The sequence below is a fragment of the Artemia sp. Qi Xiang Cuo genome, chromosome 13 (genome assembly GCF_049724085.1).
Source record: "Artemia sp. Qi Xiang Cuo chromosome 13, ASM4972408v1, whole genome shotgun sequence".
Lineage (NCBI taxonomy): Eukaryota > Metazoa > Arthropoda > Branchiopoda > Anostraca > Artemiidae > Artemia > Artemia sp. Qi Xiang Cuo.
Window position 1 is genome coordinate 68,460,606 of NC_142806.1, and position 16,749 is coordinate 68,477,354.

The following is a 16,749-nucleotide window of genomic DNA, read 5'->3' on the forward strand; positions in this document are numbered from 1 at the left end:
ACCTTAACTGGTAAGCAGTCTAACCCTTTTTTACAACATTCTTACAATCCAATTAAAATGTTACCGAGAACTGTTTCATCCCTATTATTCAATCACCAATAAAGATCATTCAGATCAGAGTTATGCAATTGCTATACATTTTTTTCGCAAATTGTGTTACCTTTTACGCAAATGATATAACTTTCAAGTTGAAACAATTATGACTCTACTATTCCATTCCTCATTCTTTAATTACCATTGACGATTTCTTAAGCAAACCAATTTTGACTAAAGGCATTGGTCCAGAAAATGGGTTTTGGCGAAAGAGTTGTTTCTCTTAATTTATACAGAAAAAAACACGATTATATGACCTGCGGGCAAAAACTCGTATTTTTACAAAGAGACCACCTTTGAATACGCAATATGTGGATCTCTAGTTTTGGATATTGAACCTGAGAAACCTGTCTGATTGCTTGGTCACATTATAGGACCATAATATAACATGCTTGGTCACTTTATAGGTCCTTAGTATAGAGGGTTTGGTCGTTTTATACGACCTGTCCTGAAACCAGCATATAGCTTACTACTAATAACGCAATGCATTTTAGAAATTTTACGTTTTGGAAAGAGGTAGGGGGCAAATATGCTTTTTGTTGTAGTTTTTGCTCAGTATCAGTATCAATTAAAACATCAATTAAAATTTTACTCAATTTAAGCTTTAATTATTCATCTTTATCAATATCTGACCTTAACTTTAATAAGCACTTTATTTTTCTTTGAAAAACATCTTTTTAGGGAATGTTTTTAGTTTGTAATTGGTTATAAGAAACAAAGAATCTACATCATGTTTGGCTTCAAACCTCCAAAAATCAGCTGTAACTCACGATGAACAGATGCGGTTTTTGGGGTTTTATATATGAATAATAATAAAAATTATTATTAAAATCAGATGTATTTAAACGTGGATGTTCTTATTTCTGAAATTTAAAACCCAACTTTATTAAAAAATCAAATATTATTAATAGAAACATATGTATTTTAAACGTGGATTTTTCTGTTTCTGAAAACTAAAATTCTCTTTGCCTGTTTGTCAGGACGAGTGTTTGCTTGTCTGTGGAGATTTTGAAAAAAAACTTAGCTTATCTCTCTCAGACTTTGGTAAAAGTTCTGTTAAAGCATCTTATTTTCTAATATATCCCCTCTGAGCCTAATAGTAGTATCTTTATCTCTGAAAATTCCTTTTCTTACATCTCTGACTTTTTTAATAGATATTCTAAACGTTTGACGTTCTAGCATACCCTAAAAATAATGATCATGTAACAAAGTAATGTATAATATATTTTTAATGAAATAATGACATGTACAATATTAATATAAAAATAAGTTTCATACATTATTATACATTATTAACATCATTGCACAACTGTGGAGACTTTGAATCTGTTCTATATAATATTTTATCATTTTCTCTTTTAATACTATATTTACTCTCCTCTCTTATTTCATAACCAGTAGAATAATCATTCATCCATTTTAAGTCATACACAATTTTTACTGGGGTGTCACCTACAGACTCAATCTGCATTTCATCTCTGGTACTATTGAGTTCATTGACTATATGATCAATAATAGTAATAACTTTCACTTGTGCTTCATTTTCAATCAATTCATCTTTATATTCATTGATGATATTGTATGCCAATGCCCTTTTTATTTGGCTAGCCATTTCACTGTCTATTCTCACATTTTGTTTACACAAGTGACAGTTCTGGCAAGTAGATATGATATGATGTATTATATTAGAGCAGCAGTTGGATTTTCTTTTCTCCTTTGCATTCAATTGAATACTAATACCAGAACGAAGGCAATAGGGTACATCAGCTGATAACGTTTTACTAAAACCACGAGTAAGGAGATACCCTTCATCATGAACAATTATTTTTATGTCGGCATTCTCTTTGATCATAATCATCCGTTGTAATGATACTGTTGCATATCCACAATATGTAAAATAGAAATTCTTGGGCATTCCAAGGAAATCTAAACTCTCACTGTCATGACAACGCACGCATACATTTTCAATAATGCTGCCACTTGTACTTGTTTCATAGTTCAAATACTTCTCCTTGTCTGCATTCAAGACAACAATGACTTTATCATGTGTACAAACTTTCCTCGAATCATTCATTTTCACTTTTTAAACAAAATATGATGCAGATGTCAATCCTTCCAATGTAGAAAAATTACTGATTTAATACATGCAATAAAGTAGGTAGTGTAGATAGCCGGGCATAGAATATCAATGGGAAATCCGCGTCGTGTTTATGAGCAAGCATAGAGAACGATTGGTACAGCCGCAACCATACTTCATGTTATTTTAATATACGTAAAAAAAAGTGGAAAAAAACGTGCTTAAAAAAATATTTAAAAAAAAGTTAAAAAAAATTCAAAAAAAGTATTAAGAAAATGGGGGAAGGGGCTCAAAAAGTAGGGGAGAGGAGGCCCCTTGGAGGTTTGGGATAGGGAAACTTTGGAGGTTGTGGTCCTTGGTGGTTAGGGTCATTGATGTTTGCGGTCCTTGATGCTTCAAACCTATAATCATCTCACTAGCTGAGATGATTATAGGATTTCTAAGGATTTCTAAGGATTGTTCTGAATTTCTTTATTAAAATTCTTTTCATGGCATCTACATCACTATTAGTATCAACTTTTTAGTATACTACGATGTTAGAGAGTATTTTATATTGACAAAAACTGTTCAAATGGTACTTGTATGTTATACAGAACACATCCGAGGAGTAAAGCTAGTTCAAGTCACAAGGTCATCTTGTCATCGTTAGTCATTTCCGTAGATTGATGCCAACGATGTAATTCCAAATTTATGATAAATTACTTTAACTAGTAAGCAGTTTATCCCTTTTTTACCACATTCATACAATACAATTAAAAATGTTACCGAGCTCTGTTTTATTCCTATTATTCAATCACCAATAAAGATCATTCAGATCAGAGTTATGCAAATGCTACACCTTTTTTCGCAAATTGTGTTACCTTTTACACAAACGATATAACTTTCAAGTTGCAACAATTATGACTCTACCATTCTATTCCTCATTCTTTAATTACCAGCGACACATTCCTAAGCAAACCAATATTTTCTAAAGGCAATGGTCCAGAAAATGGGCTTTGGTGAAAGAGTTATTCATCTTAATTTTTACAGAAAAAAACACGATTATATGACCTCTGGGCCAAAACTAGTATTTTTACAAAGTTACCACCTTTGAATACACAATATGAAGATATCTAGTTTTTGCTATTGAACCTAAGAAACCTGTCTGATTGCTTGGTCACATTATAGGACCATAATATAACATGCTCGGTCACTTATAGTTCCATAATATAGAGGGTTTGGTTGTTCTATACGACCTGTCCTGAAACCAGCATATAGCTTACTACTAATAGCGCAATGCATTTTAGAACTCTTACGTTTTGGAAAGAGGGAGGGGGCGAATCTACTTTTTTTGTAGTTTTTGCTCAATATCAGCATCAATTAAAACATCAATTAAAATTTTACTCAATTTAAGGTTTAATTATTCATCTTTATCAGTATCTGATCTTAACTTTAATAAGCACTTTATTTTTCTTTGAAAAGCATCTTTTTAGGGGATGTTTTTAATTTTTAATTGGTTATAAGAAACAAAGAATCTACATCATGTTTGGCTTCAAACCTTAAAAAACCAGCTGTAACTCAAGATGAACAGATGGGGTTTTTGGACAGGGAAAGAGGGGGCGCTTGCCTTGAGGGCAAAAAATAAAGTAGATGATGCAGTTAAAAATAAATTTATTAAAATTAGCAATTAATTAGTCCAATAAAGTGGAAGGTACAGTTAATAAATGAAAATTAATTCATTAATAAATTATCAATGAATTAATAAAATGAAAAAAACAGTAGAAAATAATTAGATGATGATTGTTAAAATAATTAAATTAAAACAACTAATAATTATTAAATGATTTAAATAAAAAATAAACAAATAGCCTACTACAAGCAAATTATGAATTAATTGATCAATTAAAAATAATAATGTTATTAATGAAATTTTTTTTAAAAATTGGCCAGATAACTTTATGGGAGGCTGGTGAGGAAGCGCTAATCAAGATTTTGCCCTGGGTGCAGGAAAGGCCAAAACTCCTGCTGAATGCATCCTTGTAAAAGCATTTTAGGACCAAACATGAAAGTACAATGCCAGATGACCTTTCCAGTTTCACTGCCAAGAATGAAACAAGGGTTTAGTGTTAAAACTGATGAAGAGAAGCATACAAAATCGGATGATCTAGTTCGAACGGTTACCCTTACAGACAAGAGTAATCACGTAAATTGGAAAAAACAACACAAAATACTTGCTAGTTTTTGCCAACTCCCTATGAATCTAAGCAAAGACTAAACGAGCAACATTTATTACTGAAAATTAGTGTTTCTACAGTCAAGCAGTTCAATTAGCAAAACGACCACAACAGACAACCACGAAGTCAGAATCTAAGAGAAGCAATCAGATTTGCTTGCTTATAGGTCTTAAATGATTATAACTGTAAATAAAGGAGTCTGCTTTGGCAATAATCGAATAAAAAACTTTCTAAGGCAGGCTTATGACAAAATCGCTTTATCAAACTCATCAAGAGACGAATCAGAAAATGACGGAGGAATTATTGAACTTGCATTGAAAAATAAAAAAAGCAACATTCTTTCAATGCAAAAATGTACAAAAACATAGTTTCAGGTGAATGAATGACTTTCGTGCAGCTATCCTCGTACAAATGAAAGATTAGGAAGCTAAAATTCCTTTCTTGGTGGTATAGAAATCTTAAAAGTCTTTCCTTGGTGAATTAGAAGTCTTTAGAAGCTCTCCTGCTGGTGGGATTTTCCACGTGGATAATTTTCCATGGGGAGGGAAGTTTCAAGGGGATGAATTTTTCAGGGGAAGTTTTACTCCCTTATTTTTATTCAAAAATTGGATTTATAAATATAATGTAATTTATAATTTAAAAAAAATTATAATTTATAATATATAAGTTAAAAATTACAATATATAAAAAATAATATATAGTAACTGCTAATAATATATAGTATTACTACCGCACACACCGCATAGTGTTATACCGCACAATAATGATATATAAATAATAATATATATGAATTATAATATATAAATTATATAATATATAGATTATAACATAATATATAAATTATAAGTTATAAATAAAAAAATAATTTATAATTATTAATTGTAAATTATAATAAATTTAAATATAATTTCTCTTCTGATTTTCTGATTCAGCTTTCCTCATTCAAATAGGGATTAGGAAGCTAAAGTTCCTTTCTTGGTATAGAAATCTTAAAAGTATTTCCTTGGTGAATTAGAAATCTTTAGAAGCTCTCCCTTGGCCTTTTATCCGTTTTATAATGGACAAACACTTGAAAATAGCCTTTCATATACCTCCCTTCCTTTAGAAGGGAGCCCCTTGATGCCCTCTTCTTAGTTTTACGTACACGAAAATTCCAGATAATAATTGGTTGACAAGTAAGATCAAGGGGCTAAAATAACCGAGTTACTTTTGGAAACTGGACCGGTTCAGTTCTAAAGCCTCCAATTGACAGCACATCCCCAATTTCATTCCAAGAACGAATACAAATTCTAAAAACTCCATCGATAGTTAGAAAATTAAAGAGGATTGTATAGCATTGAATCATAAACTGAACACAGCGTAGTTGACCTACGACCTAATTGCAAAGACAATCATGACGCACAAAACAACAAAGAAGGAACACTACTGAAGAAAAAACACAACAACCCGCTAGGAAAATTTCAAGTCAGTGCATAATAAGAACAAAGCTGGTATTTGGCAAGGACCTCAGCTGTGACGTAATTTAAAATTAACATAGGACCATTAGATTAACATATTGGACCATTAACATAGGACGTTCTCAGTTGTGTATAAGTACGTTTACACTACAAATTCGACCATTGCAAGTGACCATAATGAGTGACATTTCTGATTTGAACAAAAAACAAACGTTAAAAAAAAAGCACATCAAAATATGCTCGAAGAAATGAAAAGTACGGACGAATAGAATAAACTAACTCTCCTACCGATTCACCACTTTGTTCAGTTCCCTTGTGTAGATTTGCCAGCAATCCCCTTTTCCAGGTACGATATGTGAGATAATATAAACTTTCTCGCCAGCTGCTTCTGCTTTTTCTAATTCAGATTGAATAAACTGAAGCCCATTTGCTGGATCGCGGGACTCATGAATGATCCACCTGGAAGACATTTTAAATCAGCTTCACCTTGAGCCCTTCGGGTGAATAAAGGTTAACTAACTGTTTGGGTGGAACACATTTATTCAACTGGTTGGGTGGGTTCTAGTAAACCCCAGAATACAAATGTTTTAGCAAAAAATAAAAACCTGTGAACATTTCTCAGTTAGCCTTTATTGGCACATCAAATGTATACTAAAGAATAGAAAGAATACATCAAACAAGATCAAAGCACCACGAAACTCGCACGGTTGAGACATTTAGATTTTTGTCATCCTTTGCAGCTCTAATTCGATTTCTTGTAATTCACAAGAAAAGTCACTTTTGGTTGGTTGGGGTCTATCAGACCCCAGCCCCTCCTAGCTCCTTACCTATAAGAGACACAAAGCTACTCCGTCCGTCAATTATTGTAGCTCTGTAACTACTGATAATATACGAGAGATCGGCTTTCTGAATTGCATAATAAACCTGAAACTTATTATTATTTCCTGTATTTGATGTATGAAACCCCACCCAAAAAGTGAATGGTTATTTGTTAACTTTGGTGCGCAGGCAGGTTTTTACTTTTATCATTTTTTTTAGGAGATCAGTCAAATCTCTATTCCGTATCGAGACAAGAAAATGTTAGGAAACTACTGAAAATCTACAGATCAAACCCGAATCACCGAAAGTATTACTTTGTAGTCGTTGTTTTTATATGTGTTTGACGAACTATCTGAGATATGATGTAAAATACAAGTAAATTAAAAATAGCCCTACTAGAAATACTAGAATTTGTGAAGTTGCTGAAGTTGTATTAGGGAAGACAGCTAGAACTGCAGCTAAGAATATTAGTGAAAAAGCTTTAAGTTTAATAGAAAGGAGAAAGGACTTGTTCAAGAATTATCTGAGTGATACATCACATGAAAACAAAAGAAATGTAAAGAAAGTGGAGAAAGCATTGAAATATGAACTAAGGAGGTGTGAAGTGGAGGCCATGGATAAAATTGCCGAGGATTTAGAAGATGCAGCTAGATGGCATAATAGTAAAATATTGTACTGGCACGTTAACAAATTGAGAGGTAGTAGTCAATCCGGACTTGTCCCAGTTAAAGATAGGAATGGGGTGGCAATTAGCGATAAGACAAAAGCTAAAGCAAGATGGGCCGAACATTTTGAGAATTTGCTTAACCGAGATAGAGTTGCAGGAAAAAATATAGAGGAAAATGAAAAAGTTTGTGATACCTTGGATGTGAAGGAAGATTTGTTTTGTGAGGAAGAATTAGCAACAGTACTAAAAGGATTAAAGAATAATAATGCTCCATGTGCTGATAGGGTAGTAAATGAGTTTCTTAAATATGGTGGCTCTGAGGTTAGAAATAAGTTATTGGAGATTATGAATATGATTTTTGAAAAAGGGGAAGTACCTAACGATTTTAGGAAAACCTTAATTAAGCCACTTTATAAGAAAGGTGATAAAAGTGAGTGTGGTAATTATCGAGGCATTAGTCTGGTCTCTGTAGGTAGCAAATTGCTTAGTAATATGATACTTTTTAGACTAAGAGATGCCGTAGACAAAGTTTCAAGAGAAGAGCAGTGCGGTTTTAGAAAAGGTAGAGGATGTGTTGACCAAATTTTCACTCTTAGATTAATAATTGAGATGTGCCTAAGTTTTCAAACACCTTTGGTCCGCAGTTTTATAGATCATGAGCAAACGTTCGATTCTGTTGATAGAGGAGCTTTAGTAAAAGTTTTATCCTTGTATGGTATACCAGACAAATACGTTAAAGTGATTAGTGCTATGTACGAGAATAACACTGCTGCGGTTAAGGTAGGAAATGAGGGTAGTAGCTGGTTTTGTATTAAATCAGGAGTTAAGCAGGGTTGCGTTCTATCCCCCTTTATATGGATCATTTTGATGGACTTTGTTTTAAGGAGTACAGGAAAGGCAATGGGAGACCATAGAATCAAATGGGGAGGAAAAAGTCTCCTCGACTTGGATTATGCTGATGATTTAAGCATCCTAGATGAAAGTGTGAGCAAAATGAATGAAGTTCTAGAGGTTTTGCGAGTTCAGGGTGCTAGTATTGGTTTGAAAATTAATGTTAGGAAGACCAAGTCACTAAGGCTAGGAATAAGTGAAGATGAAAAGGTGACGTTGGGTAATGAAAAGATTGATCAGGTGGGCAGTTTCACTTACCTTGGTAGTATTATTAGTAAAGATGGTGGGAGTAGTGAAGATGTTAAAAATAGAATAGCCAAGGCTCAGGGTGTGTTTTCACAGTTAAAAAAAGTCTGGAAGAATAGGAAGATAAGTCTGCAAACCAAGATTAGAATCTTAGAAGCTACAGTGATGACAGTGGTCAAATATGGCTCTGAAGTATGGACGCTCCGAAAAGTGCATGAAGATTTGCTAGATGTTTTCCTGAGAAATTGCTTAAGGATTGTTCTGGGTGCCCAGCTGACTGACCGTATTTCAAACAATAGGCTTTACGAAAAATGTGGTTCAATACCGCTTTCTAGGTCTATAATGAAAGAAAGGTTGAGGTGGTTAGGGCATGTTGTGCGGATGAAGGATGACAGATTACCGAAGATTGTTCTTTTCGGCCAACCATCTAGGGCTAAACGGAAAGCAGGTCGTCCCCGTCTGGGGTGGGAGGACCTAATAAAGAAAGATTTACAGGAAATGGGAACTTCGTTGGCGGGTGTAAAAAGGGAGGCTTTGAATAGATTGGGGTGGAGGAGGAGCGTGCGTAGCTGTGTTGGCCTCAGGCGGCTTGGTGCTGCGGTGAGTTGTTAGTAGTAGTAGTAGTAGTAGAAATACAATCAATCCCGAACCCTTAAAACCATCTGCAATATTCTACCGAAAGTTGCCGAAGTTTTGCAGATTATTAAGAAAGAAATGTGAAAATGCAGTTTACAAGCAAGGAAGAACAGACAGGAAGAAACTAAAGCCTCCAGTTTTCAAACAGTTCGTGGTAACAAACTGTAAGGAGTGACCCGGCTCAATAGTAACCGAAACCCTAAAAGATGGAACTTTGATACCAATAGATATATCAAAACAATTGGCTTATTATGCTGATTCCATATATATAAGTTTCATTAAGTTTAATCTTATCCATTAAAGGCTACGAGCCTGAGAAAATTTGCATGATTTTCGGAAAATTAAGGATAAACCCCCTAAAAGTCCTAGAATCTTCATGAAAATTACGCCATTAAATTTAGCGTATCAGAAAACCCTACTATACAGGTTTCAAACTCCTATCTGCAAAAATGTGGAATTTTGTGTTTCTTGCCAAAAGAAAGATCACGGATGCGTGTTTTTTCTTTCAGAGGTGATAGAATCGACCCAGTGGTTTTAGAATGACGGCAGAGGGCTTATTCTAGCGGAAATCAAAATTTCTAGTGTTCTTTTTAAGTGACCAAAAAATTGATCAAAACTTTGAGATAGCTATTTTTTTCAACATAGTTGAAATGACCAATAAACTATGTCTTTAGAGATAACATGGCCCCCACAGCCCCCCGGGAGATGGTTTAAAATTTGCCCATTGTTTACGTACAGTATTTGTTATTGGGAAGTATGCATACATTTTTCGGATGAGGACGGAAGGACGAATTTTATGCTGAGGGGATTTTGCACGGGAAGAATTTTATATGGAGAAGGAAGTTTCCAGGGGGGGGTGAAATTTTCAGGGGAAATTTTATACTGGGGAAATTTGCCAGAACATCCTATACGACAAATGAAATTAAATATAATTCTGTTTTTAACTGAAAGTAAGGAGCAACATAAAAACTTAAAACGAACAGAAATTATTTCGTATATGAGGGGGGTTGCCCTCTCCTCAAAACCTCGCTCTTTATACTAAAGTTCAAATTTTTTCCAAATTCTTTAAAAACCACTCCTGATAATTAAAACAATGAGTAAATTTTTTTTTAAAGTGGTGAAAAATTAAAGCGCAAAGAGCGAAGTATTGAGGAGGGGGCAACCCCCCTCATATACGGAATAATTTCTGTTTATTTTAAGTTTTAATGTTGCTGATATTTGCTATACACGTTATATAATTTCTCGTCAAATGTCTATCCTTCATCGTGCCAATCAATTTTTTCGTCACGATGTAATGCTTTCTCTTTACTATGCATTTGTCCTTCCTTATCTTTCTTATTGCTGCACTGCATGGGGCAATACTAGCTATTTTTCCCTTCGGCAACTCCGAACAACACAGAATAGAGCGGTGAAGGCAACTTTTCGCCTTCCCCGAATCTATCCTATAGCTGATCTTTACAGTGATACAGTTCTATATGCCTTAGGTATGGTCATCAAGAAGGAGAAACTAAAGCTACCTCTTCGAGCCATCAATTTCTCGCTTCCACTGAACATCATGTCCTACTTCAATCGAGCATCAACACGTAAATGCCAGACTTTGCTTCGGAGCTCTTTTCACCTATGTCGGCTGCCTAAAAGGGTTTCCTCAGAGGTGACCAATTTATTGAGCAATTGCTCTTTGTAACTCTATTCCCAGTGAACTTTCTCTTATTAAAAACTCTTCTTCCCTTTGCAGAAAAATATTCTCTAAGCCTTGAAGTATTTTTGTTTGCTTTACTTGTTTATTCATTTTGCTTTATCTGTTTTTTTTTTCACTTTAATTTATCTAGTTTTTTCTTCTTTTCTTTTATCTTCTCTCATTATGCTGAATTCCATTAGAAACCCGTTTTCAATTTTATTATTAACGGTTTAGAATTTAAATAAAATACAGAAAATTTCAGTTTGGAGGAAATTGAGTCTAATGTTATTGTGAAGTAGTTGTTTGTTTTTTTTTCTTATTTTTCTCGTATTGTGGTTATATTTTCGAGATATTGTTGTATTTTTTTTCTTCCCTGATTTGTTTTGTGTGGATTTTGTGATTGGTACGAAGTTCTCCACAAGCTATGCTTCTTGAGACCTCTAGCATCTAAGTGTACTTATGTAATTATTGTTGTGTTTAATAAATTGAATTCAACTGAATTGAATAATTGCTACTTACTTACAGTTGAAAAAAGGCCTATTTAATATTTAGTTTCCACTTATAAGGTGTACCAATGTTGAATTTTAAAAAGAGTGATATTTTAATTGAATTAAAGAAAGGGAAATAGAGATGTTAGAGAAATAGAAATAATTAGGGATACAGAGAATAGATAAAGCAAAATCGAAAGTTGGAATGAGTTCAAAGAAAAATTCAAAAAAGTTCTGTTTTATTGAAAACTACATGTCTCTTGTACACTATACCTTTATTTTGTATGATATCGACGACAAATAAATATAAAATCATATAATAATGAATCATATAGATTCTCAGTGATAAAATTTTTTACTTCACTGTAATTTCTATTTTTATTTTTCTATGTTATAAGAAAATATCATTGAAATATTTCGTTTTCAGTATAGCGCAAATGACGCATCAAGCTTTAGACTTTTGCGACTAAATAAGGGGCATAAGGGGGCAGTGACCAAACTCTTGTTTGTAATAATTGTTATTCGTTTTAAGTTTGACTTGAACATTCAATTTAATTTTTACTCATTCTAGGATTTATTATTCATATATATTAGTGCCTCTTATTTCTATGTGATCTATTGTCGTTTATTCTAATTTCTGTTCGTCTTGGTTTTCTTTATTCTTTAATAGTAATTTCTGGTCATTATGAGTTTGAACTATTGTAGGAATTTATTTCTGATGACCCTAAATTTTATGTTGTTCTTTACGTTGATTTGAAAACTTCCTTTTCTAGAGTTTTATTTAATTAGTTTCTGTTGGTAGTTTTCAATTTTTGTTCGTAATTTTTCTCCAGCTTTTCATGTCTCTCGTGTAAGAATTAAAATATCGAATTATAATTATTATATCTAATTAGAGGTATTCGGTGCATTTCAACACACCCTCAACGTTCCCCAAATAGTAATAGCCTTGTCTGGAATACTTTTAGATTAGCCCTTCTGACAACCGAGATGCACATAGTATCTTTTGATTGAACATTCCTACTCTAAGCCACTTCTAAAATATTTCAGAACCACTCTTTTAAGATATTGCTAATATGTCCTTTTGATAATCAGCATGCACGTATTGTGTTTTGATTTTTATTTTTTTTAATACCATCGACTATTCCATGAAAGTAGTTACCACGTAAATATGGAAACGGTCACGAGCCCTCGCAGTCACAGTCACAAGCTGTCGCATTCGGAAGTAGTCAGTGTTGCAGTCGCAACCAGTCCATTTGAAGCCACAGTAGTAGTACTAGTAGTATTGGTAGTAGTAGTAGTAGTAGTAGTAGTAGTAGTAGTAGTAGTAGTAGTAGATGTAGTAGTAGTAGTAGTAGTAGTAGTAGTAGTAGTAGTATTAGTATTAGTGGTATTAGTAGTAGTAGTAATAGTAGTAGTAGTAGTAGTAGTAATGGTCCTGAATGTTTCAAGTTTTTACCCTTATCTGCTCCTAAGATATTCTAAATATGACTTTTTAATAACTTGGATTCAGATTGTTTCTATGTACCCCTCAAGACTCCTAAAAATTTCACCTCAATACCCTTAGTCTTTTCGGACGCACCCAGAATCAAACATTTCCCTTCTTTCCCAGTGATTAATTAAAAAAACTTTCCGAAAAGTAAATTTTTGAAAGCAAAGTAAAGGCCATTTTATACTTAAGCTCAGCAGATACAAATACCATTTAAAATTCAAACTCAAAACGACCAGAAATTACTATTAAAGAATGAATGAAACCCAAAACGAACAGAAATTAAATAAAGAATCATAGCAAAAACTATACAACAAGTAATAATCTGAATAAATAAATAGATCTAAAAGCATGAAATGCATCTGTTGAATATGAAAATCAAGCTTAAAACGAAAAAATATTTTCCTATTGAAGTGTAATTGAAACTTAAAACGAACAAAAATTAAATAAACAGTCAACGCAATCAAACATACAATAGATGTTAATGTAAATTAATAAATAAATCTTAAAACAAGTGAAACTTAAATAGAATATGCAAATGAAGCTTGAAACGAACAAAAATCACTACAAACAAGAATTTGGGTATGACCTCCTTCTCTCACTGTAAATGTCTAAAACCTACTGCGTTAGTAGTGCTTCACTGAAAACAACTTTAATGACAAATATTTTCTTATATGCTTAATATTGAAAATAAACATTAAAATTATATTAAAATTTTGAACTGAGCAACTTTCAGCAATAAATACCATTATGCGTCAAATGTACAGTTTAATTTATTAGCTCTTTTTAAAGTTGTCAAAGACGAATATAGTTTCACTACAAACAAATGTTTGGATACTGCCTCTTTTCCTAACTGTAAATAAAAACCAAAAGCCTACTGCGTCATTGGCGCTTAACTGAAAACGAATTATATTACAAGTATTTTCTTTTCCAGTCCTTATAGCATTGAAAATAAAAATACAATTACAGTGAAATAAATTCTTGAACTGATGGATCTTTCAACGATTAATATTATTATACATCAAATATTCAATTTGATGTTGTTTATTCTTTCCAAGACTGTTCAAGACGCTTATAGTTTTCAGTGAAGTGCCAATAGAGTTTGGGGGGGGGAGGCTAGCTGCCCTCCAATCACTTATGACTCTTAAAAAGTGAATTACAACTTTCAATCTCAAATTAAACGAACACTCTAGGAAGTATATACGAGCATCCCTTCTGTAACAACCATATATGCCCCCAGGACATAACTTTCAACGCCTACCCCCGGGCCCTGAAGGCTTTGTCGACACTGTGAGTTTTTTGCTATCTGAACTTTAAACTATTTTTAACAAAATGTCTATCTCAAAATTTTATCTGATGCATTTAGGGCGAAGGGGGGGGGACTAGTTGCCCTCTGGTCACTTTTGACTCTTAAAAAGTGAACTAGAACTTTCAATTTCCAATCAAATGAGCCCTCTTTGAAGTTTATACGAGCATCCCTTCCATAAGAACTATATATGCCCCTAGAGCATTACTCATAACGCCGGCCCCCGGACGCTGGTGGGTTCCGTCGACACAGGAATTTTTCTTATCTGACCTTTGAAATATTTTTAACGAAATGGCTATTATAAAAATTTTATCGGATGTGCTTGGGGAAAAAAGGGCGTGTGTGTGTGGGGGGGGGGGGGCTAGTTGCCCTTGAATACCTTTTGAGTCTTAAAAATTGAACTAGAACTTTCAATTTTTAATCAAATGAGCACCCCTGAAGTTTATACGAGCATCCCTTTCATAAGAACCCTATACGGCTCCAGGAAAACACTTACAACGCCTATACCCCTGGCCCTGGGGGAGTTTTTGTTATAGAATTTTTGAACGATTTCCAAAAAACTGGATACGTCAAAATTTGTAGAGGATGGGTTTGGAGAAAAAAGAGCGTGGGGGAGGGGCTAGTTTACTTTTAAAAAGTTGACCTTAACTCTCTTGACTTTTAAAAAGTAAACTAAAACTTTCAATTTCCAATCAAATGAACCCTCTAGAAAGTTTATGCGAGCATATCTTTCATAAGAACCATACATGCCCTTAGGGCATAACTTAGAACGCCTTCCCCTGGGCCCTGGGGGGTTGTATTGACACCAGATTTTTTCTTATCTGACCTTTTAACTATTTTTAAAAAAATGTCTACCTCAAAATTTTCATCAGATGGGTTTGGAATAAGAAGGCGTGGGGGGGGGCTATCTGCCCTCGGATCTCTTTTGACTATTAATAAATGAGCTCAAACTCTCAATTTCCAATCAAATGAGCACTCCCTGAAGTTTTTACGAGCATCCCTTTTATACAAACCATATATGCCCCAGGGCATAATTTACAACGCCTTTACCCGGGCCCTGGGGGGTTGTAACGACACCTGAGTTTTTATTATCTGACTTTTGAGCAAATTTTAACTTAATGACTATCTCAAAATTTTTATTGGACGCATTTGGGGGAAAAGGGGAGTGAGGGGGCTAGTTGCCATGAAATCTCTTTTGACTCTAAAAAACTGAACTAGAACGTTCAATTTCCAATCAAATGAGCCATCTCTGAAGTTTTTACGAGCTTCCCTTCAATAAGAACCATATATTCCCCAAGGGCATAACTTACAACGCCTGCCCTCGGGCTGTGTCGACCCCGGAGTTTTTGTTATATGGCCTTTGAACTATTTAAGAAAAAGCTATCTCTTAGTTCTTATCGGATGGGTTTGAGGAAAAAAGGGGGTAGAGGGAGGGGGTTCTGTGCCCTCCAATCTCTTTTGACTCTTAAAAAGTGAACTAGAACTTTCAATTTCCAATCAAATGAGCCCTCTCTTAAGTTAATACGAGCATCCCTTCCATAAGACCCACATTTGCCCCCAGGGCATAACTTAAAAGGCTTGCCCCCGGGCCCTCGGGGGTTGTGCGACACCGGAATTTTTGTTATATGATCTTTGAACTATTTTTAACAAAACAGCTTTCTTAAAATTTTTATTGTATGCATTTGGGAAAAAAGGGTTTGGGGTGGGGGGGATCTGGTTACCCTCCAATATCTTTTGACGCTTAAAAAGTGAACTAGAACTTTCAATTTCCAATCAAACGAGCCCTCTCTGAAGTTGATACGAGCATTCCTTCATTAAGAACCATATATGCCCCCAGGGCATAACTTATAACCCTTGCCCCTGAAAACTATGGGGAGGGGGTGTCCTGCTCAAACATATAATTTACAGAACTTTCAACTTTGTTGAACAAGATGGCTTATCATAATTTTGATTGGATGTGATTGGGGAAATGGTGGGCGTGGAAGGGGTTTCAGTTGCCTTAGAATCACTTTTGACTATTAAAAAGGGAATTAGCCATTTAAATTTCCTATCGAATGAGCCCTTTCTGAAGTTTCTATGACAATATTGTCTATACAAAACCTTACATGCCCCCAGGGCATAACTTACAACCCTTGCCCTGAAGGCTGTGGGGGAGTGTCCTCCCCCATAGCCTTGATCTCATCAGAAATATATTTTCTATCTGGAAACAAACTACGCTGAACGAAATGGCTATCTCAAAATTTTGATTGGATGTGTTTGGGGAAAAGGTGGGCGTGACAGGCGGGTTAGTTGCCCTCCAATCACTTTCGGCTGTAAAAAAGGGCACTAGCCCTTTGAATTTCCAATCAAATGAGCCTATTTTGAAGTTTCTGCGACAACCCCTTCTTTAAAAACCGTATATACCCCCAGGGCATAACTTACAACCCTTGCCCTGAAGGCTGTGGGGGAGTGTCGTCCTCAAAAACATAATTTCTATCTGGAAATTAACTACGCTGGACAAAATGGCCATCTCAAAATTTTGATTGGATGTGTTTCGGGAAATGGTGGGCGTGGAAGGGGTGTTAGTTGCCTTTCAATTACTTTCGACTTGAAAAGGGCACAAGCCACTCCGATTTCCAATTGAATAAACCCTTTTCGAAGTTTCTACGACAACTTCTTCGATGCGAAGTGCCCTGCTCCAAAGGAAAGAAAA

The 16,749-nt window shown here is 34.5% G+C and overlaps 1 protein-coding gene across 2 annotated transcripts in view; it reads right to left on the reverse strand.

The window, feature by feature from the left end:
- LOC148945587 (sphingomyelin phosphodiesterase-like) overlaps positions 1-16,749 on the reverse strand; it is a 262,974-nt gene that overhangs the window by 45,849 nt on the left and 200,376 nt on the right. For both annotated transcript variants that reach the window (XM_089098599.1, XM_089098600.1), the window contains exon 9: positions 6,129-6,299. In XM_089098599.1, the coding sequence (XP_088954725.1) occupies positions 6,129-6,299 (171 nt within the window). The remainder of the gene's footprint in view (positions 1-6,128; positions 6,300-16,749) is intronic.